Source organism: Corylus avellana, chromosome ca5 (assembly GCF_901000735.1).
Source record: "Corylus avellana chromosome ca5, CavTom2PMs-1.0".
NCBI classification, from domain to species: domain Eukaryota; kingdom Viridiplantae; phylum Streptophyta; class Magnoliopsida; order Fagales; family Betulaceae; genus Corylus; species Corylus avellana.
This window is the reverse complement of record NC_081545.1, coordinates 8770736-8790392: the sequence shown is the minus strand read 5'-3', so window position 1 is coordinate 8790392 and position 19657 is coordinate 8770736. Positions and strand designations below refer to the sequence as shown.

The window sequence follows — 19657 nt, the reverse complement described above, 5'->3', positions numbered from 1 at the left end:
AGGGACGGAGCCAAGAAATTTTATGAAAGGGGGCCAGCCAAATTTTTTTTTTTCGGTTCTTTAGAATTTTTTTATTAAAAAATATTATTTTTGTTGTTTTTTATGAACTAAATACTACTGTAAAGACAAAAAAAAATGAACATTTAAAAGTAAGGGACAAAAATAAAAAAAAAACTTAGTGGGTATGGGCCAACAAAATTAAAAATAGGGCCAAAAATTTTTATTGGATATGGCCAAAAAATTTAAAAATAGGGCCAATTTTCTTTTTTTTTTTGAAAGGGGCCAAATGACTAAAATTAAAACTTTAATTTTACTTTTTTTATTTTTTTTTTAATTATTTTTTTAACTTATAATTTTTTTTTCCTTATTTTGAGGTTTTTAAACTTAGTGGGTATGGGCCAACAAAATTAAAAATAGGGCCAAAAATTTTTATTGGATATGGCCAAAAAATTTAAAAATAGGACCAATTTTCTTTTTCTTTTTTAAAGGGGCCAAATGACTAAAATTAAAACTTTAATTTTACTTTTTTTATTTTTTTTTTAATTATTTTTTTAACTTATAATTTTTTTTTCCTTATTTTGAGGTTTTTATTATTTTTTTTACTTATAATTTGTTTTTTCCTTATTTTGGGGGGGGACCATGGTCCACCCCGGTCCCCCCTCCCTCCGTCTCTGCTTACATGCAAATGAAAACATGGGGTTACTTCGAGGGCTTTAAATATAATTTTTGCCACAAAAATTCAAATGTTGTTTCGAACAGATAGTTGTAAAGATAAAAAATAAATTTTTTTTTTAAAAAAAAAGAAGTAATCTTAGCATTAGTTTTTAATTTGTTTAATCATTTCAACAATCAATTATTGTCATCTCGGCTTAAAAAAAATTTTGTAATAAAAATTGTAGTACTTCTCAAAGTTAGTAAATGAAATATTTATTTATATATTGCTTTATGGTATATATATACCAACAGATTTGATGGGAAAATGGCCTTATTATACGTTTTTGTAGCTAGCATCACAAAAAGGTCATTGATTTCCCAGAATGGGGGTTGAAATTGAAAGAACGTGGAGATTGGAAATTGTGAAGTAAATATCATGTTCATTAATGGACCCCCTGTCACAAGTACTGATCTTACGAGATTGCAGTTTTCTTGCGTGGGCAAATGAGAGAGAAAGATCAAAGACGAGAGAGAAGTTGCTGGAAACAGCCCATTCGACAAGATCGTGTGTTAAACAATTATCCACGTAGTGCTTGGTAGGGTTGTCGGCTGCGAGCATAAATGGCAGGCCAATGAAACATAGTAGGAATTGAAGTTTGAGCATTCACATTTGTTTATGTATATTTTTTATGTAAAATAGTTAATTAAATTCATTTTATCTATTTTAATTAATGAATTTTAAAAGACACTATACATCTGATTATATGAGTATTTAAATTTAAATACTATTTTTAGCTAATGGGATCATTGACTCAACATTTTCACCAAAAATTTTAGCCAAAATTTTTCACCTACTATTTCTTTTTCACATCTCTCTCTTCCCAAAATTTTCTCATACTATTTCTCTTTCCGCATTTCTTTTTTCCCAAAATTTAAAAAATAAGATTTTTTAAAAAAAAATACAATCCTTATTAAAAGAAATTAGGGGAAAGTCTACATAACCCCCTCAAACTACTACTCAATTGACAATGTCCCCCCCAAACTTTCAATTGTGACAATGTCCCCCCCAAACTACCAAAAATTGTCAATGTTCCCCCTAATAACGAAATTACCCTTAAAAAAAAAAAAAAAAAAACTAAAACTCTAAAATCCTAAACAATCAAAAAAAAAAAAAAAAGAAAACCAAACGATGGCCAATTTTTTTTTTTTTAAATCAATTTTGTAAGAAAAAAATTAAAATAACTTCTTTTTTTTTTTTATAAAACTTGAAATTTTTTTTTTTTTGTTTTATAATTTTATTTAAATAAAAATTTACGTTTTAAAAATAAAATTTTCGTTTAATAAAATGAAATTTTTTGTTTTTTAAAACTATAAAAAAAATAGTTTTTTTAAAAATTAAAAATTTTTGTTTAAAAAAAATTGTTTTTTTTTTTAAATATTATCTTTAAATTAAAATTTTTCGTTTTTTAAAAAAATTAATTTTTTTTTAAAAAATTTATAGGGATATTTTTGTCTTATTGAAAAATCTATAGGGGCATTTTTGTCTTATTGCTAGTCTTAGGGGGGACATTGACAATGTTTTGGTAGTTTTGAGGGGACATTGTCACAATTGAAAGTTTGGGGGGGACATTGTCAATTGGGTGGTAGTTTGAGGGGGGTATGTGGACTTTACCCAAGAAATTAAATTTGAGCTAATGGTGTCTTTTAAAACTCATTAACTAAATTAGATAATCAGATTTTCTATTTAAATTTAAACGATCTCATTAGCTAATGAGTTTTAAAGACACCAACAGGGTTATTTTTAGTCTTTTAAAAAATACTATAGGATCTTTGACTCAGGGATATAGAAAAAATATCATTTGAATTTATTTATTTTTATAAGGATTGCTTTTTTTTTTTATAAAGATCCTATTTTTCAACTTTTTGGTAAAAAAAAAAAAAAAAAAGATGTGGAGAGAGAGAAATAATACGATAAAATTTTGAGAAAAGAGAGATATGAAAGAGAAATAGTAGGTGAAAATTTTAGGAAAGGAAAATGATAAAGGTACAACTTAAACCCGACTTTAGCCCAACTTTTCTCTTAAATTTTTTTTAAAAAAAATTGCATGTGGAGGAGAGAGAGGGCTTTAAACTAGAGAGAGAGAGAGAGAGAGAAATTTGGTCTAGAAGTTTGGCCAAAGTGGGATTTAAGTTATGGTTGTATCATATCTCAAAAAGGAAAATAGAGATGTGGAAAGAGAAATAATATATTAATGAGATGGATGTGTGAACAGTGTCTGATACATATAGCAGTATACTATTCACAAATGCAACAAAAATATATTTTACATTTGATATGCATAATCCGTAGAGTATTTTTTGGTGTTTTGCTTATCTATTTTAGATAAAAGTAAGAAATTACTAAACATATATACGTAACCTCAATAGGTAAAATACTTGATGAAAAAGTATAACTTTCAACTTTATCCACAGCTTTTTTTATATACTTTCTATCACATTTTTTATTCTTTGTTCTACTTGCTTTGAAATATTATTTTTTTTTCCTCTTTTTTATTATATTCTATTTTTATGAAAATGAGAGAAACAATAAACAACTAAAAAGTAATATTCACTTTACCACTTTATGTATTTTACATAGTCTCTAGTTAATCTGTTGAAGAAGAAAAAGTGGTCAGGTATTTAGCTAATATGGAACTTTTATCTAAAATGTTGGAAATGCTCTAAAACGGTAATTTTCTCACCATCTCTTGGTTGTTCGTTGGTTCTACCTTGGCTTCCGTGCTCTCCACCTTAGAATCGTCACTCGCTGCAATCTCTCTGTCCACCAACCTCCCTCCTCCATTCTCAGCACCGGTTTTGGCTTGGCTTTTAGATCCGAAAGTTTCAAAGCCTGATTTGTGACTCTCTGACAGTTATGTTCACTGACATGCCTCCCCATCGTCTTCGTCAACCACTTCGCTTTTCGTCGTCCCCCACACACTGGCCCATGGCCTTCATGCGCCGGTGCGTGGTCGACACGCTCCATCCAATCACCTCTCTCTACTATCATAGCTACTATCTTAGGGTTTTTTGTGGTGTTTGTGTTTTTGTTTTTTGCTTATTTTTTTTGTATTATCTGTTGTGTAACTTATTTTTTCTGTTTTGCTTATTGTGTTACTTGGGTTTTGCGAGTTATAGCCTCCCTGTATTTTTGTGGTTTGTTTTTTTAGAGGAGGCTTGTGCATCCAAATTTAGTTATTCCGTATACTATATGTACATAACCAATGTGGAACAACACTACATATAATCTAACATAACCTATTTGAGATTACGTTAGAGAGCTTAAAAAGTACTTTTAGTATCTAAAAAATTATGTTAAACAAAAAGCTATCCTACTTGGTAAAATCCATTTTTTACTTAAAAGCTATATTTCTTAAACACAATCACAAACATGCTTTAAGTCAAAAAGTGGGGGAATATTCAGATCATGCTTTCTACTATTATTGGATGCACAATATACTCAGTGTACACATTTCACACTCTTCAATAACTCTACCACGTGCGAAAAGCGATTGTCGTGTCAATCACACGCTTCTCAAGCTCACTTCCAGCTACGTAAGCCAAGTGTAGATTCTTCACTATGAAGACACACAATCCGTAGCGTCTTAGTGATTGGTCACATCACCATTCTATCGCTTAACAAGAATGGTGATGTGACCAATCAAGCCCTCGATCGAAAGAGAGGAAAGGCTCAGTGGAGGTAGAGAAGGATAAGCCTTCAATCGAAAGAGAGGAAAGGCTCAGTGGAGGTAGAGAAGGATAAGCATATAAATAGCAAAACGAAACGGCCATGAAGGTAAGGCAACCTAAACAAAAAAAAAAAAAAATGCTCATATTGTCTCTTCACTTTCCTCATTCTGACTTAAGCATCGAAGGGTATTCGACTATGGCCAAAGATCTTCACCCAGTCTCATTTTGTAGTGATTTGCAAGGACCCCACCATCAGCAACCTGCAAGAGCCCAACCTAGAAGTTCCGAAGAACAAAATGAAGAACTTGACCTAAAAATTGCATCAACATACTAATCAAAGTCCTACATATGATGTTGGGGAAGTGGTGAGGAAGGAAACAAAGGTCTTTTGTTGGTTGTGAGGAGGCCATGTTTTGCACCCTGTAAATTTTAGTCGGATGATTGGCATCTCAATAATATCTTCCAGTCTACATGTACCATTGGAAGTAAAGTGTGCATGCTTGTAATTTATGTAAGGAGATATGAGAATGTAGTTTCTGAGGAGATTGTGCAAAAATTAGGGTGGAGATAGAAACACCCTGGTCCCTACAGGTTGGCGTGGTTCAAAAAATGAAATGAGGCAACTGTCTCTAAATGTTGCTTGTTGTCCATTTTAATTGGGTCTAAATATAGGGATATGGTATGATGTGATGTGAATACGCTCAAATTAAAAAGATGGGTCATGGAGAATATGTGCATGTGCAGACATACATTTTTTTTCTTTATTAATAATATCTTCCTAAAAACAAAATTTAGTGTAGTCTATCTCCAAATTAAATTTCTAGTTTTGTTCTTTGTTTATGAGCATTTATAGGCCATACGAAGGATAGCTATGATTTATTATATACCTATATAGAAATATTTTTCTGCAACAAAAAATCAGTGGCTGTCCTCGGTATTATGCTCGTATTTCATTCAAATAAACTACTTTTTATGGCTTAATAACGGAGACAATACATGTTACTTTTGTGAAAACTCACATTTACTATTCCATGATATAAAATTGTCACTTATAGGCTCATTGCATAATCAACTGTAATATTTGTTTACTAAGTCATAGACTTGCGCAGTTATTTGTGATTTAACAGATCACCTGTGTATAGAGTGAGAGAGTTCATTAAGATGAAGATGTCAAGCGAACGTCTCACCTTATCAAGTCTGGTTAGTACTTATAATATTATTGAAGGCCATGTAATTAATGATACTGAAGGATATTAATGATTATAGTAATCTCAGATCATCTATTTCGGTTTTTCGCATATTTTTACTCTATTTCGGTTAATTGGTGATACTACTAGTTAGTTACCAGTTAATAAGTATGGAAGTATTTTCAGTAACCCTTCCAAACTATACTGAATTAATCGGTTTAATTGTGGGGACGTTATACGTATGAACATCAATATGTCTTCATAAAGAGGAATCTCATCATTACCGATTAGGGTAGACGTCCACTTGTGGTGTTTATCGGTGGTTTTGGTTGATCTTCTCCAGGCCGTCGCTCATTTGCACATAACTCCATTGCTCGGCTTGATTAGTATCGATAGGTTCTTTGTTCCCCGCAATCTCTACGGTCTACAGAGCTTGTAAAGCTGTCCTGAGCTCCCTCAACAAACATCACATACCTTTTCAACTTCTTAGGAATCTCCACACACAAAAAGCTAAGGCATGGAAAAGGAATCGTAAAATGAAAATACCTCTCCTTCGTACGCCCTCAAAAAACCCCAAGACCCAATTTTGGGATTTGACTAGCATAATGTCTCGGGTTCGCCCATATCTAGACAGGTGAATCGACAACACTATGATGTGCCTGACATGCGTCTTTCGAGTGACGCGGGCATTTAATACACACTCCTGCATATCCCACTCCTTGATAGGCCCTCGAAAAACCCATGACCGAACCGTTGGGATTCGACTGGCATGCAGCACAAGTTCGGCCACATGTCTAGCAACAAATCGATGACTCCATGATATGCCTAGCATGCACTTGTCGGGTGACGCGGGAATTTAATGCGCCCCTACATACCCTAACATGGAAGGAATCCATTAGGTTTGAAGGAAAAAAAAAATGAAGAAAAGGAAAATGATGAAAAGAAAATTCCTAACGCTTGACCAAACATACTAGTTAATTAAGCGTGGGAATTGGGGGGCAACTGGTATACCAAATTTCTCTACCAAGGAGAAAAGCCACAAGAATCCGCCACACACCACGTCACTTCAATTATTTCCTAGATTTTCGATAAAGACATTAGGTAGTACCATAATTTAACCATGATACACGCATCGTACCCTACCATCCTCTAACAGTATCAAGTGGAATCTAATTTGGCACCATTACCCTACCAGGAAGGTATTGCATCGAAAGATGACACTTGGTAGAAATGTGCTTCACCAGAGTCAGTAACCAAACACCACGTTCAATCAAGATGTGACCCAATCGTGGGAAGACATCTGGCATGGCCCATGGAGATGGAAGGGAACTCTTGAACGTAAGGAAAACCAACCCTCGCGAGGTAGACACCTGTTCTCACTTATCACTTTAATCAAATTGTTCCACTTCTCTTTGTCCCTTCCTCTACGAGATTATTGACTTAGGCATCAAAGGCATACCTCACTAGCACACCCGACAAGTCTTTGGACTTATTCAACTTCCTTCTTTGTAGGTGCTCTCTATTAAGAGCTTGGGTGCAATTATCTGCATTAGCATATAACATGTTAGATAAATTAAAACAACCACCCTTCGAGGCTACATAATTTCTCTAGCCTCCTATTATATAAGAAGAGACTCAGAATTTGACCCATAGAAACAAAGGAAATCAATGGGTTGCCCCATCATGGCAACTCTAAGTTTTTCATTCCAAATAGTTCCAATTTCAAAGCTCAAGATATTCAAGCAGGGAATACATCAATACAATACAAAGTCTTTAGGATGTGGATTGCAACCATTTTCAAAAACTTCTATCACATATAAACTCAAACTTTACTCAATAAATGAGACCCAAAATATGAAATATATAATTGAAATGAAGTAAATTCAAAATCTTTGTTGTGATATCATATTAATTCATTAATTATTTATCTCAAAAGTTTAACCTAATAAACAATAACAAATTTAATTATTTAATTAATATTTTTAAATTATACTGTATAGAATATTTAATACCTGGTGTAGACTGCTCCATTCAATTCTGTCACAGCAAACGACTAAAAGCCAAATTGGTCGTTCTCCTAGGACAGGAGCAGCTTTGTCTCATTACTTGCTTCTAAAGCTAACTGACATGCCCAATGAACCATAATGATGTGGTCCAATAATTCAATAGTTCTGATGCGGCAAATTGAGCGGTTGCAGCTGGCGCAGGTTGCTTTCATTGGGGACCATAATTATTAGATAATTGGGACCTTGGTGTGGCATCGTTGAAACAAGGCAATCAATCCCTGCAAAAGTTCATATTCATAGCAGGTAAACTAAGATCCTGAATGTTTATGGCTACCTACATATGTAGCAATCCCCTTGGACTGATGCCTAATGGTTCAATGAATGTAACTATTCTAGTGAAAGGCATATTGGTTCGTAATTTTTGACGTAATTCGTAGGGATGGGCAGATTAATTGTTTACGGCCTGCCGACCACCATTGAATCATAACTGAACAACAACCGACTTCCAGTTGTCGGTAGGCCGAATACAAATATTGTTTCGACTTCGGTTTAGTTCAGTAGGCAGTAGAATTTTTTTTTTGTCAGTTGACCAATAATTAACCGACTTAACCAGTTTTTCAAGTGAATTTTGAATTTTATCTTATAGGTTTTCTTATTGTTTTATCCTACTGATTTGTACGTAGTTGTTCTTTTTATCGGTGTTCCATGAATTTACTTTTTTCATTTCATTTATATAACATAGAGTAATGTTATAAATCTTTCTTGTATCCCTCCAAGAATGATATGCTCTATTGATTCTGTAGTTACAAAAAAGTTAATAAATCTTAACGTAAAAACTTGTAACCGACATTTAACCAAGTTAACCGACTAACCGATTAACCGAAAAAGTCATATTCCTTGTGGGTATGAAGTTAGTTAATTAATTAATTTAACCGACTTTCACGGTTCGGGAGGCAAAAATACTCCTACTGACATCGACCGAACCGATACCCACTTCTAATAACCCAAAAATTTTATGCAAATTTAACACAACATTAGTAAGTTATGGGTGATGTATCTTACCCATTTAATTAAATGTATCGAGTTAAAATTAAATTATAGTCTTATACTCATGTTCCAACACAACTCAAACTCGATACTCAACATTTAAGATTAATAATTTCTTCATAATCATATTCTATATACCAAAAGAGTGGTCTTTAGTAAATTGGGATAGTTGTATTTTCGAATCAATCATAATAATCATGATTATTGTATTTTTGCCTGTCGTTAAAAAGAAATAAGGATTCGTTCGACAAAACTCTTTAGATTGTATTTTTTATATTTTTTTTAATTGATTTTTAACTTTTTAAAAAACACAACAAACAAAAATTACCCAAAAATTGCCAGCTTCTTGCTCCACTTTCGATGACCTTGTAGATTCTATGGGCATCCATGTCGGGCAATCAAAATGGCCGGTGCAGAACAGCTTCTTTTTTTTTTCTTTTTTTTTCACTCTCTTTATGTGTTGGGGGCCTTGGGGGCAACATGTTTATTTTGAACATCCTATATGCTCAAAAAAAAAAAAAAAATTCCTATAAATATCACACATTGTAAGGTCTAAAAATATCAACATGTTTTTTTTTTTTTTTTTTTGAAAAATATCAAATTAGTTCATGTACAAGATTTACAAAAAGCATAATGTGGTATAAAAATATTATGAAAGGTCCATGTGGTATGCAAAAATAACAAATAGGTCTTTACACCTAATTTTCGTCTAATTTTTTGACAAAAATTGTCAAATGTCATGTTAGCAGCACTAATCAAATTATGACATATGATACCCATAATATGTGTTTGTTATTTAACGGTTTCTATCAAAAAATTATACTGATGTTTGGTGCATAAACCTATTTGTTATTTTTGCATATTATATGGAGTTCTGGGATATTTTTGTACCACATGAAAGCTTAATAAAATTGGTGTAACCAAAGGATTGATTTTTTTTTTTTTTTTTCCTGACAATGAATGATTGTCAAACTCTAACACGTTTACTTTATGAGTTATTTGTAAGATCTTGGGCAATCAAAATGGTGAGTGTAGAACAGCTTTGTTTCTTCTCCGCCTTTTTTTTTTTTTTTTTTCTCATTTTATGTGGTTTTGGGGGCGACATGCATGTTTATTTTGAACATCCTATATACCACATAAACATCCTATAAATATCTCCCAATGCGACATGACAAGGTCTAAACGCCATTAATTTTTTTTTTTTCTGGCAAAATGTCAAATTAGTTCATGTTATACCGATTTACAAAAAGCTTCATGTGGTATAAAAACATTTTGAAAGTTCCATGTTGTATGTAAAAATAACAAATAGACCCATACACCCAACTTCTGTCTAATTTTTTGACGGAAACTGTCAAATGTCACATTAGTGCTAATCATATTATGATCATGATACTCATAATACGTGTTTGTTATTTGACAATTTCTACCAAAAAAATTAGATGGATCTTTGATACAGAGATCTATTTGTTATTTTTGTACCATATGAAAGCTTATTAAAATTGGTGTAACCAAAATGATTGATTTTTTTTTTTTTTTTTTAACAATGAATGACTGTCAAACTCTAACACATTTACTTTATGAGATATTTGTATGATGTCGAGCACTCAGAAAGGCTAGTGCGGAACAGCTTTGATTGTTCTTTTTTCTTTTTCTTTTTTCTCTTTATGTGGATGGGGGCCTTGGGGCAACATGTTTATTCCGAACATCTTATATACCACACAAACATCCTACCAATATAACCTTTTTTTTTTTTTTTTTTGGAAAAATGTCAAATTAGCCAATGTGATTACACCAATTTACAAAATGCTTCATGCGGTATAAAAATGTTCTGAACGGCCATTGTTGTATATAAAAATAACAAATAGGTCTCTGTACCCAACTTCCGTCTAATAACATATCATGACTCCCATAATATGTTTTGTTATTTGACGGTTTCTATCAAAAAAAATTAGATGAATGTTTGGTGCATAAACTTATTTGTTATTTTTGTATATTACATAGAGCTCTAAGAATATTTTTTTACAACATGAAAGCTTATTAAAATTGGTGTGAATTGATTTTGTATATGTATATATATTTTTTTACAATGGATGACTATCAAACTCTGGCACGTTTAAAAAAGCAAGTCTCACGTAACGGTTCACGCTGTTGAATAAATTCATAAATAATGATACATCCAAAAAACAAAATGGTTCTAGGGTCTAGCCCCCAACGGGAGCTATCATCCTCCACCTCCCTTCTTCCTTCCTCCTCCTCCGCTTCTTGCCTCTTTAGAGGTCTTTTTATTCACCTCTTTTGAGACCCTACTTTACTTCATCGGAAATGTTATCCGCCTCTTTTGAGGCCCTATCCGACATATCACCCTCACCACAATCAACACCGATTTTCCATCATCTCTATTGTATCTCTCACTAGATCTGTCAATGTTCTCAATTCGAAATCTTTCGAAGATAGATCTACTTTCCTACACCAAACCCAACATGACATGCATCTCCCCATCAGTCACCTCTCGCCTTGCCGTCCGCCGATGTTTTCTGTTATGTGGGTTTTGTTTCTATTTTATTTTCTCATGTATGTTTCTGTTTCTTTATATTCGTTTTTGGGTTTGTTTCTTCTCTCTAGATTTGGTTTCAATAGCCATCTATAGGGTGAAAATTTAGTTGTTTTCTAAGATTTTGTTTATACAAACACTTAAGAGTAACAGTATTGAGTTTCCAGTTTGTCTTTTGTTTTCTTCTGGTTCTTTTCTGAGAGTAAATCATTGACCGATGCAGATAAGTTTTCAGGCATATAAAAGAATTTTCACAATGGTAGAGGGCCTAGAGGCAGTAAAGGGAATTGCATTTCGAAATGCACTTGTAGCATAGATGAAGAAGCCCGAAAATCAATAACCAAGTAGCGGCTAGAGATGTGATTTGTTCCATAAACTATTGTATATGTCTTAGATATTATTTGAGTTATAGAGATTTCAAATTGTATATTTAGCATTGTAAGGAGCATTTTATCCCATTCGATTGTTTTGTCAATTAATAAAAAAAAAAAATCCGACAAGTTCACTTTAAGAGATATTTGTACTACTTTATGAGATATTTATATGGTATATCTAGTGGAGTAGTGATATATAGCACATCAACGTGAATAAACAGTGCTTATGTTTGTGTACTTTATAAAAAATAATATTAAAAAATATTAAAATAATAATATTAAAAAAAAAATATTATAAAGCATACTTCACTCAGCGCTCAAATATCACTAGTTTATCGTGTATCTAAACTAAAATTGAATTCTTACCAAAATAAAAAAAATAAAATAAAATTGAAAGCGACTGGATGCAAACTCCAATGCTGACACACAAATTTTTGTGCATCTTCGTACTTGTACGAAATTATTGCAATGAATTCATTTGGACGGACAGGCATGCATGCGTCATGCTCCTGTCCGCTAGCAAATTTGTGGCTCGTAATGTTTCTTCCATGTTAAGTCCCTGCCACATATATTTCTTTTTATCGTTTGATTTAGGTTTTGGTCGTTTCAATTATTTTGCCACATTTATTAATCGTTTGATTCCAAACAAAATAAATAGTGTTTTATTGATATAATTAATTTAGGATGTTAATGGGGAACAAGAATACTCCTACGAGTTTCTTAACATTTTTTTTTTTTTTTTTAAGGGAATTCTTTTATCTTCATTCTATAATAAGATATTAAAAGCGTAAAGCTCTTACAAAGGAACATAGCTAAAAGCTATGAAAACTGCAATATTGTAGATATGCTAAAAATCCAATAGTCAAAATCGTATCTACCTCCTCCGATCCAACCTATGTGCATACTTCATTTAAGGGGCAGATCTACTCTGAACAAACTAAATAAACAAGCTTTATTGACCCGGCCGTGAGACAAACCCTTCACATCGAAACTATCTCCCCTCAGCTCAAACGCTAAGATAATACAATAAAACAAGAACAAAACAAAGAAAACCAGCATCAATGGCAAGATTCAGCAAGAAAATGACTAAGAAAACCCGGTGCGTGAGATTCACACTCCGGCTAGCACGAACCATTTTCTTTCTTCTTAACTTTACAATGAAGTGAAAGTTTATAACCGTCTCTTCATCATTAGCTCCACAACCATCTCTGGCCCATATTTATCAAGACCCTCTATCCGTTTTCTTTTTCATTTTAAATGGAATGGAGATGATTCATTTTTATAGTTCAAATTAAATAGTGTATATATTGTCGAATTATTTAAAAAATTTAAATAAGATGATATCATAAACTCTATTAAAAACAACAAAACAAAATTTAAACGGGAAAATGAATCCCATCCACTTCACCTATTCTATCTACAGTAATGCTGGTCCATTTTCGATGTGCAACCCAAAGGGCCCATTAAGAGCAATATCTATTCTTTTCTTGGCCCATTTCCATTCCTCAGATTCCACGACCCAAAAAAGTAATATATCTTGGGCCAATAATTTTTAATATAATCACAAAAAAGCAGAAACAAATTCAGAATCTTGAACATACAACGAGGCAGATGATGAACAAGAAAATCCTTAGATTTTAGCTCCATAAATCTCTTTGTATTCTCCGCTTGCCTTCCACTATATACCTTCACCCACCTCCCCACCACCCAAATTCCCCCGCTTCCACTTCAACTAATCCATGGCTTCCCTTTCCACCAAACGTCGAATCTATGTGTCGTTTTGCTCTAAGAATCCATCACCAGCCACAAACATGTCCAACTGGATTGAGTGCTTCAATCCCTCAAACAATGCATGGCATCATGTTAGCAGAGTTCCGGGACTCGTCGAAAACAATATTCTCAAAGGGTTTTCAATGGTTGCCGTCGGCGGCTCAATCTTCATCATCGACGGCCGCCTTTGCAATAAAATGACTGCCGCCGCCGGCAACGACGATGTCGTTGAACTTGATCTTGAAGTCCTCTCGTCCGTGCTACGTTACGACGTTCGCGATGGTGCGTGGTTCAAGTGCGCGGTTTGATTTTGCATGCACCGTGTGCGGCAAGAAAATTTACGTCGCCGGCGGACAATGCGCATTGGGTAGCGCGAGGGGGATATCGTCGGCGGAGGTGTACGACCCGGTGCTGGAAACGTGGGAAGCTCTGCCGAACATGAGCACGTTGAGGTACAAATGTGTCGGGGTGACATGGCAAGGGAGAGTCCACGTGGTGGGAGGGTTTGCGGGGAGAGGAGATTCGTGGGACACGAAGGAACGGAGTTCGGCTGAGATGTACGACCCAGATGGTGCCAGGTGGAAAGTGATTGTGAGGATGTGGCAACTCGATGTGCCACCCAATCAAATTGTAGGGGTTGGTGGGAAGCTATTTAGCTCCGGGAATTGCCTGAATTCTTGGAAGGGTCATATTGAGGCGTACGATGAGGAGCTGAGCATATGGAAAGTTGTCGAAGGATCAACAAACATGTCGTTTCCGATTTCGACGCCCACAAATGAGCAGCGGCTTTACCTTACAATGGCACCAATTGGGACCGACCTTTACTTCATGGGAGGCTATCGAATGCCTGCAGAGGGGGACGTGTCGAGAATCAAGTCGGTTGTTCACGTTTTCAAGACGACGTCGAATGGGGGTAAATGGAGGAGCTTTGAGCCAATAGTAGAGGTAGAGGAAAAAGAGCTTTGTAGCCACGGCTGTGTTGTTGGTTAGAAACCTTTAGAATCATGGTTTTCTAACACCCATAAAAGGGCGGACAAATAAAAATGAATCTAATACTATATTAAAATAAAGATTAAACTTTTATCTCATAATTATCTCAATCTTTTAAATTTTAATTAGTTCTTGTTAGGAAGAAAAAAAAAAATCAAAGAGGTAGGTATTGTCAGATTAGTAGGGTAGATGGCTAGATTAAAATTAGAACGCAACTATGTGTTACTTACATAATAATTCAGCATATCCTAAACATGGGGTGTAGTTCTATATACTTATGGATAAAAATCTTCCTCTATATTGAACAATGATTAGAACGTGATTTCTTGTTTTCCATGTTCTTCTTAAGTTCTTGAAGAATTAATTCCTCCATCGGATCTTTTCTTTGATAACTAAACATGTGTGGTCTCACAAAATTATTCTCAAGAACTAGAGAATAATTAGAAGCAAAAGATTTGAGAGAAAATATTTTTCTTTCTTGCATATTTCTCTCAACACTCTCTTGTGTTTATTGAATTGTGATTTTGCTTTTCTATGACACCTCTATTTCTAAATTTGAGAATACTTGGAGAGGTGGGGAAAAAGTCTTCTAGAGTCCTAGTAGAAACAAAGAGAACTAGCCACAAGCCATGTGCCTCTTAGTTTCTCCTAGCCCTACATTCTACAAGCCCAATGCTTGGGTTTGGGTTTTATCCCATTGGCCCTAGTTCTCTTTAAGCCTTTAGGAATTAAATCCAAGAGTCCAAAGCTATTTTAATTCTTAAACCCAATCATCTCCAAATAATAAGACATTTAGATATTAAATCTCTTGACTCATGTTTTATTAAAAATAAAAACCCAAATAAATAAATGCATAACTGAGGCTCAAAACCAATAATCAGTTTACATCAACTCATTCAAAAAAAAAAAAAAAAGTTTACATCAACTCAAAGGGAACCTAAAGGGAAAAATACAATTAGCTCAAATATGCTTGTGACCCAATCTCTCTTGACATGTCACACGACACAATTAATTCCTTGTGACGTACTTATTCATTACATATTACCCCTCCATAAATGGACAAAGTTTTCCTCCAAACTGGGTTAGAGGAATTTCCTTCAACCTAATCTATAAAAGTGACATGTGTACATTTTTTTAATAATATGTGAGATGTACATGAGTTTTTAATAAAATTTATTCCAACTTTATCATTTCTATTAAAAAAACATATGCATCTCACATGTTCAATGGACATATGTCATTTTTATAAATTAGGTTGAAAGAAATTCTTCCAACTCAGTTTGGAGGAAAACTTTGTCCTCCATAAAATAATTTCATAGTTGAACCGAAATCCGCATCTTGTCACTTAGTTCACTACATCTTTTCCTTGAGTAACTGATTTAATTACATGATTATCCTTATATACCCTGTGAGACTCAATCTTGCCTTATACATATATAAGTTTTAGTAAATCCCATTAAAACACTCAAGCCTTTGGAATAATCATTTCTATTAAATCTAAAAACAATGAGAATATTTTTTATCAATTTGTTCTTGACAAAAGACTTGGTTCTTTCTTTAAGAAGTTGTACCCACAATACTATATGCGATTACCCAATGCACGGAGATGTTGACCGTCATAAGGTCTTACTCATAGATACATTTAAGTGACCTACACTTCATATTTGAATTCATAATCTTCTCCAAATTTAGAGTAACTATTATAAGTCGTTGTACACATACATCATTTTTTAAGACATTGTTTAAAAGAATGATGACTCAAGTAGTCTGTTCGGTGCATGACACTACCTTCCTGCTACACCAATATATCAACCCGAAGCCTACTTGCTTCTCTTGATCAAGACAAATCGTTGAGGTTGACATGTTATAGTTTCAATGAAATTTTCAATTCCATTTACAACTACAAACAATAATTTTTTAAGTTACATAGAGTCAAATTTCGTTAAAACATTTGACCAATTTCATTAGGTACCACATTAGCGCCAGTAAAATGACGACATGTATCACTCTTAATAACAAAATATAAATATATTAAACTAATTTTTTTTTTTTTTTTTTTTAGAAAAAAAAGGGGGGCTACGAGCCGCCCCAAGGCTACCCCTAAATTTGCTAGATGTGGCCTGCAAGCTACCCCCAACCCATGGGGGTGGCCACGCACCACCCTCAAGCCTCAGCCACCTTTGGTGTGGCCCGTGAGCCCCTTAGAGGTGGCCGGAGGTGGTTCATAGGCCACTTACAACAAAGGAGTGGCTGCCCAATTGACAACTATCCATTCCCCCCCCTCGCCTTTTTTTAATTAAGAGTGACATATGTCACTATTATATTAGCGATGGTGTAGTACCTAACAGATTTCATCAAATGTTTTACTAGAATTTGACTACATGGATTAATTTGTTTTTTTTTTTTTTCTTTTTTCGCATATCTCAAGAACTTCTGAGTTCACTTTAATACAACAAAAAACGATTTATAACTTAACCCAACAACATAAACTGACTTTGCATATATCCATTAAAATTTTACACCAAAACCGACTTAAAATTTGAATTGATTTTTCATTGTAATAACCTGGCCCCACAAATGGGCCCCACTTTGGGCTTTTCAGGAGAACGTGGGCTTCGAGTATGAGTGATTTCAGAGCCTGACATCTGTAATTACCATCAAAAGCAGAGAAAGATGGTGAGATTGCAAGCGAGCAATAAAGGAGAAAAGGTAATTCACGTGAGCCCAAACATACAGGCCCACCTCTGATCCTCACCTGGCCCACTTCTGACCCGTGGGCTGTGGACCACTACCCGTTACGCATTTGAAGGGAAAAGTGCTCACCAATCCGTATATGAAACGTGGCGCATTCTGATCAAAATTTTCCTCTCCTGCACACGTGCCCAATGTGGTCCCCTGTGGGGCCATGCAGCGAGCTCTTTTACTTTGCACGGGGAGCATGTGAAGGGTCGAGCTTCTCTTGCACGTGCCACGGGCTCGTGAAGAGCCACAAAGCTCTTCTTTATCTCTCTCTCTCTCTCTCTCTCTCCTGAGTTACTTTTCCAGTTTTCCCACCACCTCTTTTTTTTGCAAATTTTGTTTTGGGTAAAAAATTTGGTTAAGTTAAAGAGAAAATGGGAAAAATAGATAATTTGCATAGGTAAACTAGCCGTTAAAAAGTAGATCATCCGTCGCACATGAATTTATGTGACACTATCACGTTAATCACTAAAATATAAATTGTCACATTACGGTATACATAGCAGTCATTCTCAATATATGTAGACTACTACGTTAATTTTTGAAAAAATTATAATAATTTTTAGTTTAAGAGATAAACGATACTCGATCTAAGCTTATTTGGGAAGGCAATTCTTTTTAATTATTCTCAATTTTTTTTTCTTTTTTTAAGTTAATTTAACATCATTAATACTCAACTCAATTCAAAATTTTTTAACCGAGTACAAATGTTACATTAGGTCAAACTGATGAAAGGGAGGTGACCCTATTATGGATGGAAGTACTACATCTAGTCAATCCACGTAATACATGTGGGAAAAAGTACATTTTAGATTGAATATAATGGCAATGACATCAACCTTATGTGATAGCCATAATGATAGATCGTTGCCTTAATAAATAATAAGAGTTTCTTGATTTTTTTTTAGTGTTTTCTTAGTTTCAGGTAAATATTTTTAAAAACAAAAAAAATAAACTTTTTCTATTTCTCTCACTTAATTTTTAGAAAATAATATTCATTTAAGACGAAATAACATTAAACAAAAAAATCATGAAAGCACTTAACATTTTTCCAAATAATAATCATATAAGAAATATAAATAACACTAACATAGGGGGACTCAAATGGCATAAGTTTACTCTTATAGACCAACAATTTGCTATACTCTTACACACTCTGGCCAGAAACAGTTTACAGTAAAAACAAGTTTAAACAAAAGAAAAAAAAAAAAAAAAAAATTGTTCTTTGTATGTATTTCATGCCAGCACTTCCTAAACACTTTTTATATATTTATAGAGTAAAGCTATTTACCAGATGATATATGACCGTTATATTATTAGAATTATGTAGCTCTTAATAGTTAATTTATTCGTTTCTTTATAGATGTTGATCCTAAAGTTAATTTTTACTGTTTGTATGGTAGTTGCCAGTTGGATAACAATCATCTACTGATTAGCATTACTTGTTCCTAAGATGTAACTCAATCGGCTGTGTACCACGTCTCATGAAGAGGAGGTCACTAGTTCGAATCCTCCATCCCCCTTTCTTTATGTGGACATGTCCAAAAAATGAAAAACAAAAATAGCATTACTCATATTTATTTTCTTATTTTGAGTAATGTTATTCTTCAAACTTATTTATCACACCTGTTTCATCTTAGCTGACATGTTGTGTTTTAAATGGTTTTTTATATAAGTTACTTTATATATATATATATTAGGTGCTTTCCTCGTATTTTCTTAATTTTAAGTAGATATTATTTTATAAAAACAAAATGAGAGAAATAACTCAATAAGGGGCTACTTTCTTTTTTATTTTTTTATAAAATAATATTCAACTAGAGTGAGAGAACACTATGGGTGTAAACGAGCCGAGCTTGAGCGAGCTTCCCTTGTTCAAGCTTGGCTCGTTTAAATTTTACTCGAGCTCGAGCTAATAATAAGTCGAGCCGAGCCAGCTCGCGAGCTGGCTCTTATATTTAATGTTTTTGTTTTAATTTTTTTTTTTAACTTCAAGTACTCTTAAACGGCTTAAGAAGTTAGTTTGCATATGAATATTTACTTAGCCTGGCTAGTTGAGTATGGAGCCTAAGTCAATACAGCAAGGCATTTGGTTTCAAAGAGAGAGGATATGCATCCTTTTATAAATAAGCAAACTTGGAGATTGATATTTTCTTAACAATGTGGGACAAGTTAACAGGTTGCATTTATACTGCATTGAGACAACGCCCCCTATAAAAAAAATATTTTTTTAACGTCTCTCTCTCAATCCCCCTCACCAGTCACAACGGATCTTCCACCTGAACTCTCATTTCCCACTCTCTCACTCTCACTCACCAGACATGTAGTGCTAGTGTTTTGGTCTGTTTGATTCATCAATAGTTTATGCCTTTCGCAATCTCCCTCAATAGTTTCTGCTTGATTCTTCTTCCTTTCGTTTGGATCTGCTCTAATTAAATCGAGGTCTTTTTAATGATTGCTCTATCTTTCTCTTTCATCACGAAGGGTCTAGAATTTTTCATTCTCTAACACTTAAATATAAATGCAATTTTAAGGTTTTAATAATTATGAGATTTATAATTAATTATCTATTACTTAGTTTATATATATATATATATATATATATATATA

General features: G+C 33.8%; 1 protein-coding gene across 1 annotated transcript; it reads left to right on the top strand.

The window, feature by feature from the left end:
* Positions 1-13540: 13540 nt before the first annotated feature.
* Positions 13541-14308, top strand: LOC132181725 (uncharacterized). The gene has a single exon (XM_059594965.1). The coding sequence runs from the start codon at positions 13541-13543 to the stop codon at positions 14306-14308; it is 768 nt and encodes a 255-aa protein (XP_059450948.1).
* Positions 14309-19657: the final 5349 nt, after the last annotated feature.